Genomic DNA, 27,404 nt, shown 5'->3' on the forward strand with positions numbered 1-27,404 from the left:
ACTATACATTTGTTGACCAAAAGACATATATCACAAGTCATAAAATTTAAAGCTTTATATGTGGTATAAATTTTTTCATAATCGGAGAGTTATACCTATAATATATTTAAGCCGAAAAAATTTATAAAACTAATATGTTTAAACTAGACTATGGTGAAGGGTATATAAGATTCGGCACAGCCAAATATTGCACTCTTACTTGTTTAGTATTATTTAGGAAAAAACAGAGTTGCATCGCTAAAAACTATTACATTTTGAGTAGATTTTAATGAAATCTAGTTACGAAGTAGATTTTGTTGTGTATGGGAAATCTAGTAAAAATCAACTAGATTTGGCTCGAAATCTCATAAGTACTAGATTTCGTGGATGTGTAAATGGGGTATTACAGAGCCACAAGACTTTGGACATTTAAAAAGTTTTATAATAATTTCATTAATACTTTTAGTTGCAAATACATACGGTTGTAAACAAATGTAACAAATATTTTGCGTTTTTTTTTTTTGTTTTTTGAATAGTGTATTTGCGCGAATAAATGAAATTACATTTAAGTAAGGTAAATCTTGTTGACGTCAGAGATCTAAAGACATGTTAGGACCTTTAAAAACTTGCCAAGAATATGCGTATTTTTTTTAATGTGACATTCATATCCATTTACGATCACAGTTGTAATACCGCGTAAATTTAATCACATTATAATTAACACATCCGGTACAAAGGCGCATTAAAAATTTGTAAATGCCAACTTTTTATAATAATTTTAAAATTTTTCCAAAATTTAATTTTTTCTTTGTATTTTAACTTAAGACGTGATGCAAAAATTTTTGAATTTGCAGTAAATAATATTGATGGATTCATTAGATTTTGCGAAAGAAAAATAAAATTTCTTCTCCTAAAGCGGTCCTAGCAGCGTTTATCTGAAAAAAACATTTTGCTTTCAGACAACTATAGCTCCATATGATTTGCGGAAATATTAGTCAAAAGCTTTTTTGTATTATGCAAAATCCGGTGCTCATTAAAATACAATTATTATATACAATTTTACGACCTAAACACAGATTTCATAACCTGAAAAATAAATTTAAATAAATTTTTAGCAATTAAAACACATTCACTATGAATTCATACATAATAATAACATATAATTGAAATCATGGTAAAAATATCATATTTTTATCATGATTAAAATTATGTTTTCAAATGAGGCAAAAAAAATTTAGCAAAAATATAAAAAATATTAATATTGTATTTTGATTCGATATAAAAATATACGTGAAGGCTATATCAAATGCCTATTTTTTCGAAACCGACTGAGATATTAACCTAGTCCATTTTGAAATGTATTGAAAAACATCTCTAATTTTAGGACAATTTTTATCAATTTTTTTTCTATTTGCAAAATTTTATGTTTGGAAACAAATTGCAAAAAAAAAAATTATATTTTTTTTTAAATTATCAGAGTATTTTCTGAAATATGAATACGATAACTATTTTAAAATAAGCTGATAGTCCTTATAAAAGTTTACTAATCCGATTATGATGTATGGTGTAACTATCTGGTGGTATGCACTTGACAAAACATCTAACAGAAATATATTTCCACAAAAGTTATGAGTCAATCAGCTCTTCTTATAACTTACGAATACGCCCAGCAAAGCGTTGTTTGCCATGCTGAACTGGCTGCATGTGGACCTTCTTGCTAAACAACTGGCAATGAATACTGCAGCCAGACTAAGTATTACAAATATATGGAACTACTTTCCCAGAGGTCATGCGAAGATTGTAGATCTTCTACCAAACCTACATCATGCTATTGACTACCATATTCCGGAACCATTTCGAGTAACTTTCGGTATAGTTTAATCTGTGATTATAATGAATTAAGTGTTGAAAGCTTTAAAGTGTATACAGATGACTCTAAAACAACTAAAGGTGTCGGTGGTGGCATATTCATTGAAGAATTTGGGACGAAAATCTCTTTCCGACTCAGCGACGAATGTGCTATTTTACAGGCTGAAATTTCACCTATAAAAAAGGCATCTTATTGGCTTAGGTACTATCGGATATTCAACAGAGATATCAGAATTTATACTGACAGTCAAGCCGCTATCAAATCCCTGATAGGTGTGTATTCTCCATAAAAATTTGTCCAAGAATGCCGGGCGTCTCTAAACCCTCGTTTGGGTCAAAGGACACGGGGAAATAATTGGCAATACTACTGCTGACATTTTGGCAAAAGCCGGCAGGAGGATGAGCATACTGGACATAGACCAGTTCTGTGGTGTCCCCTTAGCGGTCATCAAGAAACAAATACTTGATTATTGCTTTAGTTCAGCTCAGGAACGGTGGTCTCAGGAGCACACTTGCTCGATCTCTAGGTTACTGTGGTCTCGTATGGATTCTCAAAAACATCCTACATTTTAGGGCTAAACAGAATTTATCTGAGCGCTCTGTTATCAGTTCTTACCGGTCACTCAAAGTTCGGAAACCATTATACTAGCTTTCTTGAAAGTGGTCTTGTCGAAGTGGGTGTGTAACTAAATCCACACTATGATTTTTCTATGAACAATATTTCGATGTGTTATTTAAAAATAGTTTCTTTTGAGACCATTTTGTTTACTGCAGTTTTTAACACATTTTACCACACAAAATAAACAAAAAAGACATTTTTTTTGTTTTATAAAAATTCTTAATTTTATTCCTCTAAATTAAGAAGTTAAAAACAGATTAGGCCTCCTCCTTTACAACGGTGGTCTTCTCAGAAACGTACAAACCGTCCAAGAACTTACGGATATCCTTGTTTTTAACAGTGGTAGATTGCTGAATAAGAGCAGCAGATCCAGAAACGGCTTCAATGTCGTTACCTTCAACGATCAATTCATCCTTTTGTGCAGTTGAGTTTACAACTGTTACTCCGGGGGCCATTTCTACGCGACGAATGTATTTTTCACCCAAGAAATTACGGATTTCAATTACAGTATTATTTTCGGAAGTAACACAGTTAATGGGGAAATGAGCATATACAGCACGCATTTTGTATTGGAAGCCAACGGTTACACCTGGAATAATTAAGAACATTTAAAAATTTTAATTTCGATAGAATTTAAAATATTTATTTGTTTACATACCCTTGATCATGTTTTCAATGTGACTGCAGACAGTGCGAACAGCAGCCAACTCTTTCTTGGCACCAAACCATTTCTCCACTTTCAAGGTACGTTTGTTTACCATGTACATATCCAAAGCCAAATGCTTGAAACTGCGTTTCAAGACACCTCTTGGGCCAGTGATGGTGACAACACGGGCACGCACTGAGGCTTTGATATTCTTGGGGATCTTAACACACTGATTTGAGTTAATAGTCCTCATGTTTTACAACACTATAAATAAATAAAATACAAAAATATTGTATCACATTCATTCATTTTAAACAATTAAAAAAAGCAATTATATTTGGTGTAAATCGCTGATAGTAATTGACTTTTTACTGCATAATTATTGTATAAATTATTATTTATCTAAACTTAATGTTATAGGGTTTTAACCACGAATAATTTATACATTTGTTGGTGAACCATTTCTATTGACAATATTAAAGAGAAAAGAATAACTGACAACAGAAATAAGTTAAAAAAATGTTAATTTATCATTTTTATAAGAAATTTCTCACACAATTTATTGTATTTAATTTCACATATTTATGATGATTTAAAATTTTATTTATTTACACGAAAAAACACAAACTTACACGCTTCGGACCGACCGGAAAAAGGTTGATGCGAAAAAGGAATTTTTTGACGTTTGCGACGGGGGTATTGCCATTTCAAAATAATTTAGTTGCTGTCAATTTTGACACTGACGTTAAAATTTCCCTAAAAAATTGTTTGCAGATTCCGTAATCTTTACAGAGTTGCCAGGCGTTTCCTAACATAGTTTGACATTTATTTGTTAATTTTTTTCTTCTGTTTACATGCTTTATTTTTTGTGTTTATTTATTTTTATTGTTTGGTGCAAGTTTTAAATTTGTAATTTGGCAATGGATAAAAAAGTTAGGTAAAAAAATAAAATTGTCTCCTCCGCAATCTTTATTGTAGCCAATAACCTTCGGGACATTATAATTTTTTTATTATTTTCTTCTTTTCCCCCATTTAAGATAAAAATACTTCCACAAATATATTTGACTTTAATCAGGTTTTTTATTTCTTACTTTTAATTAATTTATTTAATACAAAAATGTTTATCCTTATTTTGTTTACTTTTGACATTTTTATTTTGACAGCTGATTTTGATACTCGATAAAAATTAGAGATGACAGTCATTCGTACGTTACAGAAATACGTACAGCTTGTGCAATTCGCAGCTGAAATTTTGTATTGCGAATCCTGTCATTCAGTACGTAATTGGGGGTTGAATGATGAATGTGAGCGTGAATTACGAATAATTGCACCGTGTGAACGGGGTATAAGACTGTAAAGGCCCAAACATACAATACTTTACGTCGAATTGCTACTGACAGCTAAGCAGCGTAAAAAAAGAGATATCTAATCGTTGTGTTGATAAAGTATGAAAAAATAATTATATAATATAAAAAATGCAGCATATAATATAAAAAATATTTAGTTTAAAAATCGTGTTTTCCAATCGCACAAATCTCAAATAAAAAGTATGTTCTCTTCTGGTTCGTACGCCAAAGTTGAATATTTTTCAACTTTTGTACTTCATGCACAAGTTTGACGTTCTGATTGTGACCGCTCTCATTAAAACACAAACAGTAAACACGAGCTGCCAGCAACAGTTCGACGTAAAGTTTTGTTTGATCTGGTTCACACTGGGAAACTTTTGTTGAAAAACTTTTGATTTTGTGTGTGGGGGAAAGAGATGGTTGATATTTCTTTCTCTCATACACAAAAATCAAAAGTTTCCCTAAAAAAATTTTGTAGTGTGAACCAGGTCTACCAAAGCACGGTTTCAAAAAATTGAAATTTTTAGTACAAAAATTTATATTTTTTTGACAAAAAAATCACATTTTTAAAAATTTTGTATACAAAATTTTAAATATCGTTCTCCGTTTGTGTTAAACAAAAGTTAGGATATGTTAAAAATATTTTATGTATATTAAAAAGATTTACAATTTGAGGAAACAAGTAAAAAGTTGGGTTTTAAATGATTTAAAATTTGTGTGGGTTGGAGAAGCATATTATTTTTGTTTTTTTTTTCGAAATATGTGTCAAAATTGTCGTAATTTTAAGGTTATAAAGAATAATAAATAAATAGCTTAGGTTATGTTATACAGAACAACAGTTTGGCCCATTTCAGAAATTTTTAAATTATTTTGGAGTTTATTTGCCCGTTATAATACACTAAGTCGTTTTTCGGACCAGAAATACTGTAACAAAAATTATAATTATTTTTTCCGCGATAGGATCTTAAAAACGGAAGTTTTCAGACCAATTTTGGAAAATATTGCAGAAAATATTGTTTTACAAATATTTTTATTATTTTTCTCATATTTACTACATACATAAATAGTATCATATATGTATTGCAAGGTCAATTTATTCCTCCTCTGACTACTCCCATGTACCTAACTAGTGAATTGCAGCTTCAGATATGTATAAGATTGCTTTCTTATGATACATTACTGTAAATAGCTAAATTAAAAATTAGAAATATCTTATTCAGCAATTCATAACATTTCGCAAAATATTCTCATCCAACTAAATATAAGTATATTTAATAGATTTCCGTACATTTCGGTTAACCGGTTTAATTGGTTTTTTGTTATCGGTTAACCCACAAACAGGTTTTCTGGGAATGGTCAATTTTCGGTTAAACAACAAACCGGTTTCTGCAAAAGTCAGTTTTTTATAAACACTACTTTCAATACAAAGTGAAAATTTTCTAAAAATTATGTGTATACAATGAGGAAATAACTTTATGTAATACTACGTTTAATTATAAAACACATTATGTTTTTTGAACAGGAATGACTTTTTTCGTACTTTTGTTTCATGAACACTGCTAGAACAAAAAAGTAATGTCAAAAATAAAATATTTTAAATTTGTTTTAATTTAATAAAAAATTGTGTTTAAATATTAAATTTAGTGTAATTTAAGTGAAAATCTTAATATTTAAAACAAAATGTTTAAGTCGAAAAAACAATTCAAAGCAAAAAACACTATAATTTAATATGTACGTGAACGGTTGTGTTTAAACTTATTAAACGTTAAACATGGATATGTGAACATAGTATAAGACATATAGTAGTACATATAGGCGAAACTGAAGGGGTTTTCAAAGAAGCATTTTTATTCTCTTCACACAGACGAGCTCTGATAGAATAAAACAAACTTATGAGAACTAAACGCACTCACTAAACATCAAATTTTCTTCACAAAATTGCGAGGATATTACCACTTATTAGTTTTTCTTATCACTGTTTATTATTTTTTTCAACACTTTTCATTTATTTAAAATCCCGAAAATAATTTATATTTTACAAACGAAAAAAAAAAATATTTTTTATTCTTTGACATTTTATTTTAATTAAAATTGAAAAATGAAAAGCTCTACATTTTAGTATTGAAAATTAAAAAAGTATTTTAGATACTTTTTTTAATTCAACAAAAAAAATAACAAAAAGACGTGTTTATAATACGTTTTGAGATAAAATATATTTTCAAAACAATAAATAACTAATATTTTCATTCACTGCCATATAAAATTTCATTAATAACACACAAAGAATAACGTCCAAAAAATACATTTTTTATTTAGTACCTTTTGAACAACTGTGTTTATTTTTGTGATTCTACTAATACATTCTCACCAGTTAGGTCTTTGACAGCGGACTTAGGTCCTTGACAATTAGTTTCGCCTATATACTACTATATGGTATAAGATATGTTTTTATTTATTGTTATGTGAACATAGCATAAGATATGTTTTTTTGTATGTCCAATGTACTCACAATACTTTAATATAAAAAAAGCCCAATGTTAAATTAGGATCCCGAGTTGTTGCTCTATCCATTTGTGATAAAAAATTAAATTTAGTTAAAATTTGAATCGCTGACAGCTTTTGGAATATGTTTGCAGTCGTTTGTTTAATTTTTTTGCATTCATTTGTTAACATTTTTTGGTCGTGTTAATACAGCGGTTGATTTACACACACATGTAAAAAATGACAAAAATTTTGTTGAATCCAGTCGATTGTTGTGGGGTGAGTTTCTATAAAAATGTAAACAAATAGAAAAAAAAAAAAAAAAAAAACTTTGTGCTAAGGAAATATGAATATATATGAATATATATATATATATATATTATAATATATATATATATATATATATATATAATAATATATATATATATATATATATATATATATATATAATATATATATATATATATATATATATAATATATATATATATATATATATATATATATATATATATATATATATAATATATAATATATATATATATAATAATATATATATATGTTTTAGTAAGCTTAAGACAAAGTTGAACATTTAAATAATATTTTTTGTTTACGCGGCTTTCTTTGCTTAGTACAGATTTACTGAAGAGACGGCCTACGGCCGGGCGCAAGGATTTACTCCTCCTTTTTGGTATGTTCAACCCCGGCTCCGCATAATAAAGATTTCCCGAATGGAAATCTTTATTATGCGGAGCCGGTAGAGCCATTAATATTTTAACTTAAGAGGCCCGTCTAACAGAAAATGTCGCACGCCTAAACGTTCATTATTTTACGAAGGACCTTTAAAGAGAATTTAAAAAAACACTGTGACTTGACCGGGGCAAGTTTTCTCCTCAGCTAAAAGTATTCAATTCCAATTTTTTTGAACGGAGGCTATAACGCGTTGCTCATACAACGCCTGTTGTGTACTTCCACCTTTACAAAAATCATGATTTAAAAATATAGAAGGTTGTTTCAATATGAATTTGTTGACAAGAAAGGAGATGTTTGAAGTTTATTATTTGTGTAAATATTCAAAAGAGCGTTGCCATATTAAGAAAAAGTGTAAAATACATTGAGAAATTTTTAAACACATATGTGTAATTCATAAATGATGTACAACGATATATATAAGTGGCTGTTGAATTTGAATCTTATTTGCCTTTTGTAATGGAGGCTAGGTAAAGGCATCAACCGATATTTTCATTTATAATACAAAACATATCTTATCAGTAGAGAATATTCAAGCAAAAAAACACAAAATAATAATTACCTTGGGCACATTGGAATAGCGTTTCTATTGACGCGAACATTCTTCTCATTATTTTTTAAATCTTGTCTGGAAAAATGTAGGGAACATACTAAAGGTTCACCTGGCAAATCGTCTTCTTCGATATTGCACACCTTTCAAATGGAAATATTACGAATAAACTTCAACCAAAAATCTAACATACGTACCTTTAGCCATTCTTTGCGTATATACGGTATAGTAGGTATTTTAAAGAAATGTATATTTGAAAAGCTTGAATGGTGTTTCTTGCTTTCGCATTTCGGAAAAAGACAGCTCATTTTTATAAAAATATTTTTTTGTTGTGTTAAAATTTTTTTTTATTTGAATTAAAATATTTGTTATTTATTTTAAGTTTGAATACTTAAAATGAAATGTGGGATTAATATTCATGAATATGGTAGCTTTATTTTATACATAAACTTCAAATCGCCTTTCTTGTCAGATGGTTAATCAGACTGACATTAAGGCAAATTGAAACTACCTTCTAATATATTTATACCATGACAAAAATTGTGTTTACGTATTTCGTCAAATATTTGATAAGTGTGAATGTATTAGCAAAAATGTAAACAAGGTAAATGTCACGAAATACAAAATATTTACTTTTGGGAGATACAACACGTGCATGCATTGCACAAAAGGCCAGTTGTTTTATTATTTGAAATAAAATGCAACAAGAGGACAGTTATTTTCGAGATTACGAAAATCTTGAGGTAATTTGAACATATATTTTATTTAATAAGATTTTAATATTGAATATTGTAGGTACATGAAATAATGCTTCGAGATCGACCGCGACAAGAAGCTTATAAAAATGCAATTTTGTCAAATGCTTCACTTTTCAAAGATAAAATAATTTTAGATGTTGGAGCTGGCACTGGAATACTATCAGCCTTTTGTGCTAAAGCTGGAGCTAAGTTAGTGTATGCTGTAGAAGCATCGAATTTGGCAAAAATTGCATTAAAAGTGATGGAAGAGAATAACATTACATCTACAGTAAAGGTAAGTTATTGTAATTAGTATTTTATTTTCTATACCTACTCTTTTTTAAGCCAACATTTTTAAACGTGTTCTTTTTAAAAGCTTTTATTTAATTTGTAAACCGCTTCCTGTAGCTCAAATTTGATTTCGTCTGTTACGAAATAAAGCTTTTGCTTTTAAATTAGCAAAATTTTGTTTTAGATTTACATATGGGCAATTTCGTGTCAAGTGACTTAACTCAAAAAATTTATTTGCTTGAAATATGTACCAAGTACTATTATATGGTATGCCGGACACAAATTTAGCTATTTCGGTCAAAGTTGTGTAACTTTCCACTAGGAATGCCAATCGGGACTAATTTTTAAAAGTCCCGGGATTCGGGATTTTTAAATGAATCCCGGAATCCCGATATCGGGAACCCGGAATTTTCGGGATTTATAAATCCCGAGAAATATAAATAAATTTTCAACAAATCTTAATAATTTACTGACAAAAATAACATTTTCTATTTCATATTGCAATATGAATACATTAAGTATGCGTATACTAATACAGAAAGCTTTTCCATAAGTATTTTGTGAACTTTTTGGAAAACAAATTAATTCAAAGTACTAACAATAAAAAAATAGTTATTTAAATACAGTGCTTTCTAAATACACCACTCATGTGACCAAACGTTTTGAGCTGAATATCGGATATATGGTTTTTAATGGCCACATAGGAAACACTACAAAACTGGTCTATATCAAGTATAGCCATCGTAGTTCCAGCTTTTGCCAAGTTATTAGCAATATTATTTCCAGTTATATATCGTGTCCTCTTACCCAAATAAGAGAATTATAATCTCGCCATCTTATTAACAGGTTGAATGCCAGTATATATTCTGATATACCCATATCCGATAGTATCAATGCCTATTTATTGTCCTTTTTATATCCTACACCACTTTAGAGGGAGTGGGAGGATATATTGGGTTTGTCCCGAGTAGCTCATAATTATGTTTAATATACTCGTATATCCACAAAAACTGGCACAACTAAGTTTTATACTAGCCTTGAAGACCCTATTAAATTTCAGGACTCTTTTGACCCAAGATCCACTAAGGATCTACAATTTAATTATCTTACACAATATTAGTGATACAAGAAAAATTTTAAATTCACTTGTATCTACTCTTAATGTGTGCATGGTACTTTTTTGAAATTCGTACTTTTAAGGGGTAAAAATGCAACAAAGGGGATTTTGGTACCTTTTTGGCCATTTATAACTTTTGAATTAATTAACATAATAAAATTTTTCTAAATATTTTGGATACATCTCTCAAAATTAAGAGACACATTTTTCGTACTTTTTTAAAATTCAGTCCTTTTTTTAAATTTTTAAATCCGATTTTTTGCAACTATGTTGTTGACCGACTGACAGTAGACTTAGGTACTTTTTGACAGCGTTTCACTTCTTATTTATTCTTTGGTCCTTATTAAATGAGAATTTATTGATATATTTTTGTATTTTTTCGTTTTTCCGATGGTACTTTTTGATATTTTTACGATATTGAACAGTGAATGAGAATCTACTGAAATGGTACTTTTTCATTCATTAAAATTATATTTTTTGAATTGTATTTAATATTGAATACAGAAACATACAATTTTTGATCAAACGATCTTCTATTAAAGTTATTTTATAGTACTTTTTTCAAATAGTATGTACTTTTTTATAATGTGGAAGCTAAATGAATGAATCTATAAATACAATAAGGGTTTTCATTTAAACGCTTAAGTTTCCCATTTGTGCAAGTGGGCAAGTTTATTCGACTTGTTTCACGAAACCCCTGTTCAAATTCTGTTCAATTACAATATTTATAAACATTTTACAGTAATGTCAAACGAAATCAAAAAATAAAATATTTTAACAAAAAATTGTACAAAATATGTTAAAAATGTGAATATTCAAGTCCATAAATTCAAAAGTGAACAATAAGTGAACAGATTTATTAAATGCACAATGAGTTTGCTCAAGTTTGCCAGTCTAAATAGTCGCTCAAACTTATAAGGGTTGTGCAAATCAATTTTCATACAATTCAATGGAAACATGCACAGGTTGCACAGTTTACGAGAGTTTTGAACGTTTAAATGAAAACCCTTAATATTCTTACTGAATGCGAATTCAATCACGTGATATTGAACGTGTAAAACTGAAACCATAGAAAAATAAATAGAAGTGTTACTGAGAGTAAGAAATATTACTCTCTCACATGTACAGGTTCTGTGTGAATTTAATACAATTGTATGAGTATTTTTATTTTTGTTTACATAAAATAACAAAAATATGAATGTACAAAATGTATCCGAATACATCACACCCTACCACATTGCGAGTAAGTAGCTATAAGTTATTTAGTATTTTTTAATGTAGAAGTTATATTCAAGAGATTGATGTTTGCTTAATTAATGAATGTACTACTCATTATAACAATATATAGTCAAAATTTCGTATATATAAAATTTGTTGAGTCGAATTTTATAAATACCCTATTCGTGTTAGCATGTACCGCTTACAAAAAAGTTCAATAGGCTAATTTATGGGCGGATTACATCATTACATCGACGCAGGTGTTACAAACTTAAAGACATAAACAAAATACCGTTCCCATTGGTGTGGTGTAGGGTGTATTTAGACTGCATTTGGTCTGCTTTGAAATTAACAATAATCGTTCATATCAAGCGTTAATTTTAGCATTAGCACAATTCCTTTGGCAAAATAGCCCCTGCTGATGCAATAAACACTGCTAAAAGTTAAGTTTTCCCATAAAATTATTGAAAACATTTTCAGAAAAAAAACAAATTTTTCAATCGTTTTTATTTTTTTAATATAATTTTCAAGTGTCAATATTGACTCAACCCAGCAAACACAAAGAGTTTATTTAAAATTAAGAATAATTTTTAATGAAGATCTTTCTTACATTGGTCAACTGATATTGAATAAAAATGGCTAATTCAAAACATTATTTCATAAAATATCGAAATATAATATCAAACAAAAATATAAAAACTTTTTAAACGAAAGAGTTTGTGTTTGTTGGGTTAAATATTTTTCAACTAATACATTCTCACGACTTAGGTTTTTGACAGCAGACTTAGGTTATGTCATACTCAGTTTCAGTTCTATGTATACCTTTTCTATGACTGAAACATTAAAAAAATGTTTTTTGTTTAATCAATTTTAATTTTCTATGAAAGTAGGTACATATTAGGGATGCCAAACCCGAAATCCCGATCCTGAGAAACCCGGGATTTTTCGGGATTAGTAAATCCCGAATCCTGGGATTGGCAAAATAAATCCCGGGATTCCGGAATTTTTCAAAATAAATCCCGGGATTCGCTTCAAAAAAAAATTTTATTTTCGTTTTTAAGCCAAAATTTTCATAAATTTGCCAATTACGATCATATTTTATTTCTGATTTATGCAATACAAAATTCAGGTCAGCTAGTTTTATACTTATTTGAAAGTTTTATTTTTTTAAAGTGAAATGATTCCATGCTCATAATACATATGAATTGATTTATTCATTTCGATTTTAACACATCGAAATGAGTCTATTACTCAAAAACTATGCACGTTCTGTGTCTGTAAGTTGAAAATGCGAGTTAGAAGACACATTCTATTTGAGCTGCAAATTTGGACAAAAAACAAGTTAGAGTGCTATATTCGGCTGTGCCGAATCTTAAATACCCTCCACCAGCTATTTCTATGTTATTACTTAACTAATTGAACAAATATTTGTAGAAATAAGTTTTCTCATGTCTTTAATAGAAAAAATCCCAAAAGTTAAATCTATTACAATTCCAAGATTTATTGAACATTATAAATTTAGTAATTTGCATGTTTGTATGTGTGTGAAAGATTTATAGATTTTCAAAATACAAATACATATATAATTTTGTTCTACACAAAATTTTGTTCAACACAAATTGATAATGCTCTTTAAATACGGCTAAAGCGCTTATAGGGGCTGGACCTAGTATAAGAGAAATAGAAGTATACAAAACTAATATTTTTGCCAAATTATGTATTAATAGCTTAATTTGGTAATAAGTAATGTGCGTTTAAGATATTTTCGTAAAAGGGAGCTATGACCAATTATGTACATAAAGACAATATTTCAGAATTCTACTTGGTAATAAATATTGTGAATCTAAGTGAATCTAAGTGATTTTATGGACCTAGTATGACAGCTATGACCTAATATGGACCGGTCGTAAAACAATTTTATAGTGAATTTATGTATATAAGAGCAATATTTGTGATAAATGTATGGATATAAATATTTGGTTATGAGTTATGTGCGTTTTTCTGATTTTCGGAAGGGAACCTTGTACCAATACTTGTACCAAACTTTATATCGATATCTTAATTGAGTAATGATTTTCGGGAGGGGACCTGATTTTCGGAATGGACCTTGTATGTGAGCTATCACCAATTATGGACCGATCCAAAAAAGCTTTCATTGTAATACTTCTATATATAAGAGCAATACCTGTACCAAATTTATAATAATTTATATCGATATCTTAATTAAGTAATGAGTTATGCGAGTTTAAGTGATTTTCGGGAGGGGACCTTGTATGGGAGCTATGACCAATTATGGACCGATCCAAAAAAACTTCCATGGTTATATTTCAGCATATAAAATCAATATTTGTACCAAATTTTATATCGATATCTTAATTTACTAATGAGTTATGCGAGTTTACGTGATTTTCGGGAGGGGACCTTGTATGGGAGCTATGACCAATTATGGACCGATCCCAAAAAGATTTAATTTTAATATTTCTGTATGTAAGAGCAATACATGTACCAAATTTTATATCAATATCTTGATTTAGTAATGAGTTATGTAAGTTTAAGTGATTTTCGGGAGGGGACCTTGTATGGGAGCTATGACCAATTATGGACCCATCCAAAAAATTTTTCCTCTGAATAAATTCCATTGTCATACAATTTTAATTTCTAAAATTTTGTGAAGATATCGGCATTACGACGGAAGTTATTAACAAAAAACCAAATTTCCGGGAATATGTACTTTTGTATGGGAGGTATATGAAATTGTGGACCGATTCTGGCGATTTTCACAAGATATTAAGCCTTTGTGCGGAAACGAATGTATGCCGATTTTTATGGAATTATCTTGCATAGTTTTCGAGAAAATTACATCAGAATGTGTAAAAAATGCTTATTTTTTCGAGGTTGTTTCAAATTTTGATTCATAACTTTTCCCGATGTGAACCGATTTTGCCCATTTTCAATACCAAACTGCTTAGGATAACAACAAATATTTTCGGTGAATTTGGTTGTTGTCCTCATCTTAGTTTTAACGTGAGCGTGTTTTAGGCAGACAGACGGACAGACGGACAGACAGACGGACATAGCTAAATCGACTCAGAATTTCATAAGGACCAAGAATATATATACTTTGTTGGGTCTCAGATGAATATTTCTTGATGTTACACACGGAATGACAAAGTTATATATACCCTCTATCACCACTGATGGTGGTGGAGGGTATAAAAAAGCGTAATTTAATAACTAAATAAATTTATTAGGTATTAGCTAGTATAATATAAAACACACATGCGAACTTATTTTAGAATAATATCTTATTCAATTCATATTTTATATTTTGCTCACAATATAAAACCTACATGGATTTCTTTATTTTGGCCGTCTAAGTCCAGAAAAAATATTTAAAAAAATCTAGGACGTTAAATATTTGAATTATTCATAAAGAAAGAAAATGGTAAGTAATGGTTAAATTAGGAGAACAAAATTGTCTTCCTCACAACTCTGTAACAATGGATTTGTTTCGGCGTATATCCGATCCGGTTCAAAATGGACAAACCAAATAAGTTTACCAAAAGAAAAATAAAACACAAGAAAATTAATTCAATTTAAAAATCAGAGAATAAATCTCTTTCTTTATTCTTTACCTTTGTAGATGTAAGTTTTAAAAAACTCTTTGCACCAGTGCAGTAAGTGGCTTCACTAAGGAGAATGAATAAAAAAACTTATAACTAGTTAATGGAGGCAAACAATGTCTAAATACCGTTAGCGGTTTACTTGTTGAAACTATAATAGTTTTCCATCAGAGTTGTAAACTAAAGTAGTAAATCATTACGATTTACACTTAGAGGAAAACTTACCGCAAACAATTGATTTGTACTTAAACAGGATTCGTCACAAAAATATTAAAAAATACGTCGCAATAATCTTAAATCTTGGTGAATAGATGCAATGTTAATAATTTTTTCAAATTTTATTATTTGTTTTTAATTTTTAAAATCGGGCCAAAAATAAAGAAATCCGATAAAAAGTAAATTTTAAAACTGATTTTTTTCTTAGTTGATTGTTAAGTTTCCAAAACAGGTGCAAGCACCCAAAAATCCATTCTCATTTTAAAATATTTTTCCATCACTACTGATGAAGGATGCTTAACAAAAACCTCTTTATCTAAAAATTTCGATGTATAAGTAAATACATTTTGTTAATTAACAACCGGACATAGCACTTTCCAAAAATATATGTTTCATTCCATGAGCAAACAAAAAAATAATAATAATAATAATAATAATAATAATTTGTACAGTTGTGTAATCAACAAAAAAGCAAGTAATAAAACGTATAGGTAAGGTGTGTTTCAGAATTATAAGAACACTTTTTATTATAATATTTTTCTTTAAAATATTTAATAAATTTTATAAATTATTTTGGAAACATGATCATCTTTGAACGTGCTTTTCATCGATGTGCAATTTATCTCCATTTCTTTCGTAATTTCTAATATTTTTTCAAATAACAAGTTTTCTGTGTTTCAAAATTATAAAAACACTTCATTATTTTTTTAAAAATTAAACACAATTTTAAAAAATTATTCGGTAATTCGGACTCCCTTATATTTTAGAAGATTAAATATTCCAGAATTCACACTTTTTACTAAAGTTTTTATTATATTTTGATCAATATTTGATGATTCCTGTGAAATTCCATTTTTTCGTAAATTAAGGCTTTCGTACGTTGATTTCCTAAGTAAACTCGATTGGGTTGTATCCCCTAAAGACTTTCCGTGGACTTTACATCTAGTAGCACTGTTGACCACTCTAAAGCAGGTGTATTTTTGGTGTTAAACCAGTTTTTGAAAAATCTTATGTTGGGTATAAAGCATTTTTTTGCTGAAAATTTAGTTTTTGTTGGACTTTGTGTCATTAAAAGCACAAAATTAATTTCTAGAGTTCTGGCGTAGGACGTGCTGTTAATTTTACATGAAGAATGAAATTGGAATTGGAGTCAGACGTCGGATCAAAAAGCTGCACTAACCATCAGCAACCCATCGCCAAAAATTTCTCTTTTTTTTTATCTGGATTCCACTTTTTTCCTTCGAAAATATAAACTGATGTAAAATTTATAGTTATTTTCCCATTTACAAAAATAATAGATAAAGTCATACTTGGATGTAATTTGCTTGCATGTTTTCTTTCTTTTAATTATTTTGAATTATTTATTTCTGAAATTGTCCTCCACACTGTTATTTTAGGCACTGAAACGCCAATCTGAGCTTTTATATTTATTAAACTCAAAGTTGAATTGTTCTTTTTGCGTATATTATGGGGTATTTCTCGCTGGGAAAGAGTTTTCTGACATGCTGATCACTTGGTTTGTGCTTAATTATCACGATAAATAAAAAAAATAACAACTTTCTCAATTCTATCCAATTTCTGAGCAATTTGCCTAAATTTCAAAAGTTGGTCTTTTATGGCCGAAATTTTACCTTTTGCATGGTCAGAATGAAAAAAATCTACATGGTACATCAAAGACACAATTTTTTTTCTTTATTTTAGGACCAATTATATCCAAGTTTTTTGGCCTACTAAGTTGCATAATTGGTTTTTATTGATTTGGTTTTATAATTATGCAACATTAAAATAACGGAAAACTTCCAGAAATGCAACAACAATAATCTCAAAATTATTTTTTTTGTATATGTATAAATAGTAAATGCAAAAATGTATTATTTGTACACATTTTTTTTGTAGATCCATTCAATACTTGAAGAGAAATTCGAAAAATATATTTGTTCTTATAATTTTGAAACACACCTTATACCATAAACACCCACATCCCTGGATTTGACTTTACATAATGCTAGAAGTAACTCATCCGAGTTAATACATCTAAAAGATAAGGAACCAATGTCATTATTAAACAAGATAAAATAAAATAATTTAAAATTTGATGATTAAACAACTTTTAATCAATATATCATTTCTCTACGTATTATTTTATTTATTTTTTTACAAAACATGCTACACGTTCAATATTTATCAGGTGACCAATACGTATTTTGGATTTAAGATTTGGAACACGATCCATCAATATTGCATCCTACATGTTCAATATGTTGATAATATTTATTATTCTTAAAAAACTTTTATATATCAACATGAATATTTTTAGTTTGCTTTGAAAAATATTTTATATAATAATTTTATCCTATCAAAAATTTTTTATTTATTAAAAAAATTTTTAGACTTGTTTCTAATTTATTATTATTACTTTTATTAAATAATACTTAAGGTATTTTCAGACTACAATACTGAATATTAACACATTTCAAAATTAAAATATTATAGAATTTTGTCGGTATGTCAAAAAATCTGTAAGAAAAATACATAAATATTTTAGACATACATTTTATCAATTCTTACCTTTATAAATTCAATGATGTTCCTAGTGTTTTCGTTTATTTTCAATTTATTTTATTTTTCTGTTTATTTTTATCACAAGGAAATTGTTTCTAAAGTCTCTTTATTTTAAATACAACTTTCATACATATAAAAAATCCGTAATTTTTAAAAATTTTCAAAATCTTAAAAATACGGTCGGTATGTCATAAGAATCAGAAGTATTTTTTGTCATAATCAATCAAATTGTATTTAGACTACGAAATTGTATTATACTACATGATTTTTTGACAAGTATTAATACTCAGTATTGTAGTCTGAAAATACCTTTAATCGTATTAAAATCTTGAACTTTAAAGATATTCCAATGGGTTATGGGCACAGTGCGTTTGGGTTTACATAATAAGTGTGTGAATAAAATATTTCAATTCAAGATTTAAAAGCAAATCATCAAGAAACAAGATCCGAAAACGAATCAGGAATCAAATCAAAATGGCATCATCATCTCTTTATTAGATTGAGAAATTGGTTGATAAGAATTTCGAAATATGGAAATCAGGAGTGTCCTAATAATAATAATAGTGGTTATTGGAGGTATGTAAACGGTGAAGAAAATTGTCTTTTCTTTCAACATGCGATGCTACCAAGAAATTAGAGAGGATATCACCGACGTGAAGGATTTTGCGACAATAATGTTAAGTATTAAAATCTCTCAAATAAATTATATAAAAAATTGTGCAGCGTCTTATGAAGCCTGGTTGAAACTTAAGTAAATACAGAAGCCAAGTGGTCCTATACAAAAGGTTAGTTTATATATAAATCTAAAAAGTCTATAATTGCAACAGGAGGGTGACGTTAAAATAAAAGTGAATAACAGTGTTATTAAACTTAAAGATGTACTATGTTCTCCAGATTTACAAGGAAATTTCTTGTCAGTAAGCAAGGTTGTAAAAGTGGCGAAACAATCAAGTGCAATAGAAAAGGAGTTGTTCTTATGCTCTTATACATGCTAATTTAGAAAACGAGTTATATGTATTCAAAGCAGAAGTATTTCAAGAACAATTGAATGTAATGGCTCATAGTAATCAAATATGGCATAGAAGACTTAGTCACCCAAATTATCAAAGTTTTAAAGAATTTTGCAGTAAACAAATGGTAAGTGGACTAGATTTGAATAAAGAAACTCATGTTGAGAGAAATTCATACAGCGGTTTTTCCAAAACAATCTGAAAATAAATCTGAAGAAGTCCTTAATTTAATTCATTCCGACATGTGTGGTATAATGAATGTGAAATCTCCTGGCGGATCGATATATTTTTTATCGTTCATTTATGAAAAATCAAGGCGAATTTGGATATATTTCTTAAACCAAAAAAGTGAAGTGTTTAATAAATTTAAATTTTTTAAAAGTATTTCAATAAAGGCAATAAGAAGTTAAAATGGTGGAGCGTACACCAGCAATAAATTTAATAAATATTTAGAATAATGCGGCATTCAACGTCAACTAACAGTTCCTTCTACTCCTTATGCTTTAAATAAAAATATGCTTTAAATTAAAATATAAAAGAAGAAGTTGAGAGATACAAAGCCCGACTTGTTGCTAAAGTCATTGGATCCAAAAACAAAAATGAAATTTTAAAAATTAAATCGGAAACTAAAAATTGAATGTGACTTTGAAATAACTAACTAAGGCCTGCTAGAAAATTTTTTGGCTATGGAAGTACAACGTGATGGGGAAACAGGAGACATAAAGTTAATTCAAGAAGTCTACATTAACGAATTATTAAAGGAATATGGCATGGAAAATTGTAAACCATCGTCTACACCTCTTAATCCTGGTTTTCAAATATAGTGCGAGACAAAAATGTGTAAATGATGGTGAAATATTAAAATCCACTTAATTATACTTCAGAAAAATAAAAAAATAAATTTAACTGACTTACACATATTTGGCGCGTAGTACTAAAGGAACATTTTTATACCCTTCACTTTCGTGAGAAGGGTATATATAAGTTTGTCATTCCGTTTGTAATTTCTATAATATAATTTTCCGACCCTATAAAGTATATATATTCTTGATCCTTATAGATAGCGGAGTCGATTAAGCCATGTCCGTCTGTCTGTCTGTCTGTTGAAATCAGTTTTTAGAGGACCCCAGATATCGGCGATGTCTGAATCTTCAATAATTCTATTAGACATGCTTTCGAGAAGATCGCTATTTAAAATCAGCAAAATCGGTCGGTAAATAACGGAGATATGAGCAAAAATCCGAGACAACCTCTGAGAATTTTATCAAAAAATTGTTAAAAAAGCAACAAAAACACTGTACATAGAAAAAGATGTACACGTGTGTGTGTAGATGTATTTGGTTTTATTCAGCTGTGTATTTTTGTATGTTTGGAATTCAAACATACAAAGTATACACAGCAAAAAAAATATGATTTGCATTTTTTGTTAAAATAAAATAATTTTCCCTTTTGTTTTGCAAATATATTTTTTGATGAATAGAAAAAAGTATTTAAAACGTTTTCAATTATATGAGAGTAGATTGTGAGTTATTGTACAATAATTTTTATGCGAATAATGTAAGTTTGAAATTTAAAACTAACACAAATTTTTTCCAAGTGCTTTTTAAAACAATTTTTTTACGATAAACAAAAACAAAATCTACGTCTCGTCAATGTTTGCCAGCAATGAATCAGAGGTCGAAGTCGACCGGCTTCGAGTCGGAGCTTAGCCGCCGCCGAACTATATTTAGTTGCTTGAGCCGCCGCCGAAACATTCGGCTTAAATCGACTCAAATTTTTTTAATGTTTTTATTAACTAGACTGTAAGATCAATTATGTTTAAAATACACTATGGTGAAGGGTATATAAGATTCGGCACAGCCGAATATAGCACATTAACTAGACTGTAAGATCAATTATGTTTAAAATACACTATGGTGAAGGGTATATAAGATTCGGCACAGCCGAATATAGCACTCTTACTTGTTATTATTAAGTAACATTCTCTAGTGCAAAATTTTAATCATAATCATTAACAACTACTAACACTCATCATCTAAAAACACAACGGATCTCTGGAAGAGCTGCAATGAAGTATAGACGTTCATAACGCAAGAAAAATGTAGCAAACTGATCGAGTTTATGACTTTCAGAGTTGAATCTACCGTGAACCTAAACAGAAGATACAAAATACTAAAAATTTTGCACTAGAGAATGTTAATTTATAATAAAAATGTTCCTTTAGTACTACGCGTCAGATATGTGTAAGTGTGTTAACTTTATTTCCTTTATTTTTCTGAAGTATAATTAAGTGAATTTTAATTTATTTTAGTTTAAAAATATCGTCAATAAGCACAGTTCTAACAAAACATAAAACTTTTTTAAATATCGTTTTTGGTTTAATAAAAATTACCGAAAGTTTGAATATTTGACTACCATTTACACATTTTTTTCTCACACTGTAAATTGCTATATTTAGCATTAACAACAAGAGCAGATATTATTCACTCTGTTTCAAAATTGGTGCAAATAAATTCATATCCACATGTCGAGCATTGGGTAGCTGCTAAGAATATACTTCGGTATTTAAAAGGAACATAAAATATGAAACAACATTTTTCTTCTGAAAGAAAAAATCTTGAATACTATGCAAATGCTGATTGGGGAGGGTGTACTGTGGATAGGAAATCTTATTCCGGATTGGGTTTTTACCTTGGTAAAAGCGTTACTTCTTGGGAATCAAAAACCAATCCACAACAGCACTTAGCAGTGCAGAAGCTGAATACATGTCGATATCTAATGCATCAAAAGAATCTGTGTAATTAAGAAGATTTTTGGAAAGATAAAAAAGTGGTGTTAAATGTTGATAACAAATTTTGGTTTTATCTCTAGGAAAAAGGAGAAAAAATACAAATATTGCCAAAAACCGCCATTTTAATGATATTACATAAAAAGATAGTACAAATACTCCAAAATTGTGGACCAAATGGTACAAAAATATATCAATTCGGTTGATTAAAACAATTTTTAGCAAAAAAACATTCGATTCTAATTTTTATGTTTCGTATAATATAGTCAAATATGAAATGCAGAAAAAATTCGTATACTTTTGTGAGGTAATTTTATGGACATTTTTTAAATAAAGCTAAATTAATTTAAGTAAATGTAAATTTTTAAAGTTTAAAAAAGTGTGATATCAAAGCTAAGGACTGTCTAGAGAATTTAACAAATTAATTTATTAATTTTGCATACAAAATATGTTATTACATTTAGTTTCATTTTATATTATACCTAAATTCGAATACTTATGAGAGACACTGTAGCTTTTTTAACAGCTTTCCAGTGAGGTTTTCCAGGATTGGAACTAAAACGACTAAGGGTCAATCTTTAGGTGAAGGTTTTGGGATTAAATTAAGATAAATCCTTGAAAGTTGTTTTTGAGTACTCAATTAGTTAATTTTTTTGCTAGTTTAAGCGCCCAATATTAATAAAATTTTTACAAAAATAAACATTAAAATAATTGATTTATCGATTAGTATAACTTATGGGAACTTCACAATATATTTGAATTAGGTGAAAAGGGAACTGTAAGATACTTTTTCGTTTTTTAAATGGTATTTTTAAGTGTTCTATAATAATGATTAGACAAAAATACATCTAAGGAGATTTTTTGGTGCTTTTTTCTTCTCCAAAGGTACTTATTGAATTTTCTACATTATTAAACCTAGAAACATTAAATTAAGTATGTAGAGTCGGAATTAGGTGAGAACCAGAAAAAGTGAACTTTTTGTTACTTTTTTGTTCTTAAAAGGTACTTCTTGAAATTTCTCTAATAGTGAACCTAGAAATATGAAATTAAGTATGTATGTAGAGTCTGAATTAAGTGTGAACCCATAAAAGGGAACTTTTAGGTACTTTTTCGGTTTTTAAAAGGTATTTTTTGAATTTCCTATAATATTAAATCTAGTAATCTAGTGGTGTAAAAGAGGACTTTTTGGTACTGACTGTTTTTTTTAACTCACCATGGTGAAGGGTATATAAGATTCGGCACAGACAAATAGAGAACTCTTACTTGTTTAATGTAACTTACGCCTTTTGGGTTTCAGAAAAAAAAATTTCAAGGGCGTAAGTTTTTTTAACTCACCATGGTGAAGGGTATATAAGATTCGGCACAGACAAATAGAGAACTCTTACTTGTTTAATGTAACTTACGCCTTTTTGGTTTCAGAAAAAAACAAAATTCAAGGGCGTAAGTTTCATATCTCAACAATTAAAACAAAATCCGCAAATTTTTCTTCAAATACAAATTTTTTAAAAGGTTTTTTGCTTTTTGTACAATGTAACTTAGGACTTTTTGGATTTCATATGACGAATATTATCCAAGAATTATTTGAATTATTAATATCACCGTCTGACAAAAAGAGAAGAAATTCGTTAGACAACAACCGGATGATATACGTCTGATACTATAAATTTAAGGGACAAAATTTATTATACTAATTAAAATACATACTACATCCCTAATATATCTATTGGACAAAATTATTCTGGGATGATTCTCGGAAGAGCCTTTTTTTGTATGTATCGAAAGAACGTGCCACTCTAACCTGAAATGATCTTTCTAATATGGCATTTAATGGTGGAATTGTTAATTGTCTATTTCTATAAGATTTACAAAAATCAAATAAGTTAACTAAATATTTTGGAGTTTGCAACTTATAAGACTTATAAAAATTTATCAAATTTCGAAACTTTATAAAATCTTCAAAAGAAAATTCCAGAAATTTTACAACATAAGATTTAATATGTTGCCGTATTCTAAGAAAGTACAGGAATCGTATCACTCTATTAAAAGCCGATCTCAACTTCTTTAAAACATATCCCAAGGTACCAGTACACACTTCCAAGGCATATACAATAATAGGCATAATAAGTCTCCTTAATATAAAAAGGAAGCATCAAATCTTAATTGTATAATTTACGCAAATTAAAATTAACTCTAGATACTACTGAGTTAAATATTGCCTTCAAAACTCAAGTTTTGAAGGGTTATCTACAAACTCAATTGAATAACAGCCCAAAGTTACTGAGATGTTATTACGACCACAATTACCAAACAACAATGCCTTAGTCTTATTAGTATTAATAATAAGGTCATTTAGCAACAAATCAACTTTATAATTTATCACATTCTGTAACACATCAGGGAATGCAGCACTGCCTTTAAACAACAACTGCACATCATCAGCAAAAGAAAATAGAAGGAACATATTATTCGATATAGTACTGAATAGGTCGTTCATAAATATTATAAAATATTATAAAAAGAAGAGGCCCAAGAACAAATCCCTGAGGAACCCCACTATGAACTGAAAGCACTATAGAAGCCCGACAACTGCAAACAACATATTGATTACTATCAGATAGAACTTACAGGCTGAGCGAAAAAATAAATAATGGAAATGCAATTTATCAACTAAAAGTGAATGATTAACTTAGAAAAATCCAAGGACAGCAAAATGCAAACACCTTTGCTAGAAATGCTGTTCCTGATACTGTCAATAAGGCGGAAAACGTATTATTGAAATGTTCTGGATCATCTACTACTCCGATTTCCCTAAGTTTGACCAAATTGCTTTACTATCTTCATTTCAAAAAATTGAGCCATGTGCGATTCTCTTAATTTTTCTCATAACTGATTTTACTCAATTTCTACATGGGTAAAACACTTTCCAATTATATTCATTACAGTTGCTAGTAAAATGTTTTCGCAGTGAAACTAAGGTATGTAAAAACGGCAAACTTCTGATTCAAGCACTGTGGACTGCAACAACCCATATCAACCGCATTAGAATTATTAATGAGAGAAATATTAAGTCTACTGCAAATATCTCTCACTTTAATACTTGTGATATGTTCAAAAAGGTTATTATTGAAATCACCCATTATCACAATATTCTAATATCTTACAAGTAACTCTGATATCTGTCCTTCTAAATGCAAAAAGTCCCCGTGAGAAAGATAAACGACGCCCACTAAAACTTTAAAATTTCTAACATTAAGTTCAATAAACAAGCATTCTGCAATTCCATAACCATTACCAACAAACACAACTCTGTGATCAATAAATTTAAAAACATAGAGAATAACACCACTACCTCTACCACTTTCTGTGACATACATACATATCCAGTAATATTTATTGCATTAGAGGATATTTCATCCTTCAACCATGTCTCAGTGAAACCGACTACATTTAAAAATTCACTACTAATATTTTCTTTATTTCACTAAACTTAGAAGAATTAAAAGCTTGTGCAATTTAAATGTTTAAAGTTAAGATTCTTGCTTGAATTGATTCAAATGGTATTGTAGAAAACTATTATCACTTACAATATTACCTAAAATTTGCCTTATATAGGTTAAAAAAGCTTATTTAAAATATATATGTATGAAAATAATAATAAAGTAAACTTGAAATACGTTTGAAAATTTTTTTAGTTTCAAGCTTACCTCTAGCCTTTTTTTAAATTTGAAATACATTTGAAAAATACGTTTGATTTCTAACTGCCTTTTTGTTTGAGAAGGCCATAATTTTCCATTTGAAAACAAAATTTTTCAAATTTGTTATCAAAGGCTATGTATGAAATTAGAATAGGTTTTCAAATACATATTTACATCATTTCAAAGGTTTTTGCTTATTGGGTAGTTATTAAGAAAAATTAAAATGTATACATAAAAAAACAAATAACGAATAAATTGAAATGTAAATAATTCATGATGCCACACAGAGATCAACAAACGCAATAAAACTCGCACTATAAAAAAATAATGGAACACATATTTCATGTAAAAACTTTACAAAGTACTGCTCACAAATAAAGCGCACTTTCTGTTTATTATTTTATATTTATATACCATTAAAAAATAAGATAAGACATTTTGTGAAAAATTAAAGCATACAGTCCTGTCTATTAAAACAACATTGAAATTTATTTTAAAATAATAACAATTTAGTTTATGTTATTTGATAATATTTCTTTGATAGATCCTAAATTTCGCTCGATAGCGTTTTATATATTTCAACTAGGCCTATGTTTAAATAGACCCAATAAGATGGTCATATTTTATACAAAAGGTCAAAATTTAGTGATCATAGTATTTTCATATCCCAAAAAAAAAAATAATTGGCCAAGAGAAAGGATGCTAAAACATGCACATGTGCTAACTAAAACTGCACCATGAAAAATATTTTTAATATTCTTTTAAATGGTAATTGCATTTTTAGTAAATGGAAATTTTATTTTTAGAAAATGGAAAATAGAGTTCAACCGGAAGATTAATGTGAGGTTAAGCTTGTAAAGAATAAAGTTTTATTATTCCATAGATTAAGATAAAACATTAGAAGCAATATTTTAAAGGTTTTATACTGAATTGTGATAAAAAATATTGCAATTTGTATAATCACAATCTTAAATCCTCCAAAAAGTGACCTATGTTACAGGGTCAGATTGTTGTTTATCTGGGAAAAACAGTATAATATTTGTAGATTATCTCCAATGTGACAAGATATAATTCTAGTTAAAAAAATTGGTACTTTGACCATTGTAATTTACTAGTACTAGAAGACACATTTCAGCAAAAATAATCAAAACCAATTGCTTCATTTTTGTCACATCAAATTAAATAGCATTTAGAAGCATAGACAAATGTCCTTTCATAATAATAAGTTGCAATTTTAACTTATGAAACAGTTTTTATTTTCATGTATTACCGTTATTTTGCCTTCATACGCCGAATTTTGATACTAATTTCATAAACTGGACTTCGTTCTTGAATTTGCCATCAATCATGTTTTTCTAACTTAATTAAATTCAATAAAATAAATATAATAAAAACCTATCACATATTTTTGAGCAGTACTTTATTAAATTTCAATTTCTAATGATTATAAAAAGTAAAGCAATAAAAGAGAACAATAATAATTTAAAATATTAAAATACGTTACAGGAATTGACGATTAAACTATAATTTCAATATTGTTAAGTCATAATACCGACCACAGACAAATTTTAAATAAAACAAAAGTAAGACTGCTATATTCGTCTGTGTAAAATTATTAAAATCAAATAAGAAATATTAATTAACTAGCATTACACATGAGTAAATATTTTATTATACATCACCAATAATTGCAGTATTAATAGTAGTGAAACAATTATCATTAAAATAGTTGTTGAAATTTAATTTTTTCACATTCTATGTGATAATAACAATCACAGCAAGCACAGCCAACACTAGTTTCTTGGAGTACAAAAAAATCCGCTTTTGCAAATAACATAATTTTGATACAAAAGAGATTCAACGTACGTATATTAAAAGTATAAGTAAACAGAACAGTTGTAGATCACC

At 28.6% G+C, this 27,404-nt stretch overlaps 2 protein-coding genes across 3 annotated transcripts in view; one reads left to right on the plus strand and one right to left on the minus strand.

Moving 5' to 3' along the window:
* Window positions 1-27,404, plus strand: part of LOC111689149 (probable protein arginine N-methyltransferase 6.1) — a 51,737-nt gene that overhangs the window by 23,239 nt on the left and 1,094 nt on the right. The window contains exons 1-2 of one of the 2 annotated variants that reach the window (XM_046948850.1): window positions 8,828-8,982; window positions 9,035-9,271. In XM_046948850.1, coding sequence (XP_046804806.1) covers window positions 8,938-8,982; window positions 9,035-9,271 — 282 coding nt within the window. In that variant the 5' untranslated portion in view covers window positions 8,828-8,937. Of the gene's footprint in view, window positions 1-8,827; window positions 8,983-9,034; window positions 9,272-27,404 lie in introns of those variants that run through there. The other variant, XM_046948848.1, reaches the window with a different exon arrangement.
* LOC111689147 (60S ribosomal protein L9) lies at window positions 2,664-3,859 on the minus strand. The gene is made up of 3 exons (XM_023451640.2): window positions 3,746-3,859; window positions 3,126-3,377; window positions 2,664-3,056 (listed from the first exon to the last, which is right to left on the minus strand). The coding sequence occupies exons 2-3, from the start codon at window positions 3,364-3,366 to the stop codon at window positions 2,725-2,727; spliced, it is 573 nt and encodes a 190-aa protein (XP_023307408.1). The 5' UTR covers window positions 3,367-3,377; window positions 3,746-3,859; the 3' UTR covers window positions 2,664-2,724.

This window comes from Lucilia cuprina, chromosome 2 (genome assembly GCF_022045245.1).
Source record: "Lucilia cuprina isolate Lc7/37 chromosome 2, ASM2204524v1, whole genome shotgun sequence".
In the NCBI taxonomy this organism is placed as follows: domain Eukaryota; kingdom Metazoa; phylum Arthropoda; class Insecta; order Diptera; family Calliphoridae; genus Lucilia; species Lucilia cuprina.

What these genes read in the sequence shown, in the direction of transcription:
- LOC111689147 (XM_023451640.2), bottom strand. Translation starts at nt 3,366, where the DNA reads ATGAGGACTATTAACTCAAATCAGTGTGTTAAGATCCCCAAGAATATC. An exon ending in CATTGAAAACATGATCAAGG is followed by an intron (nt 3,057 to 3,125) that starts GTATGTAAACAA and finishes TAATTATTCCAG; the next exon opens with GTGTAACCGTTGGCTTCCAA.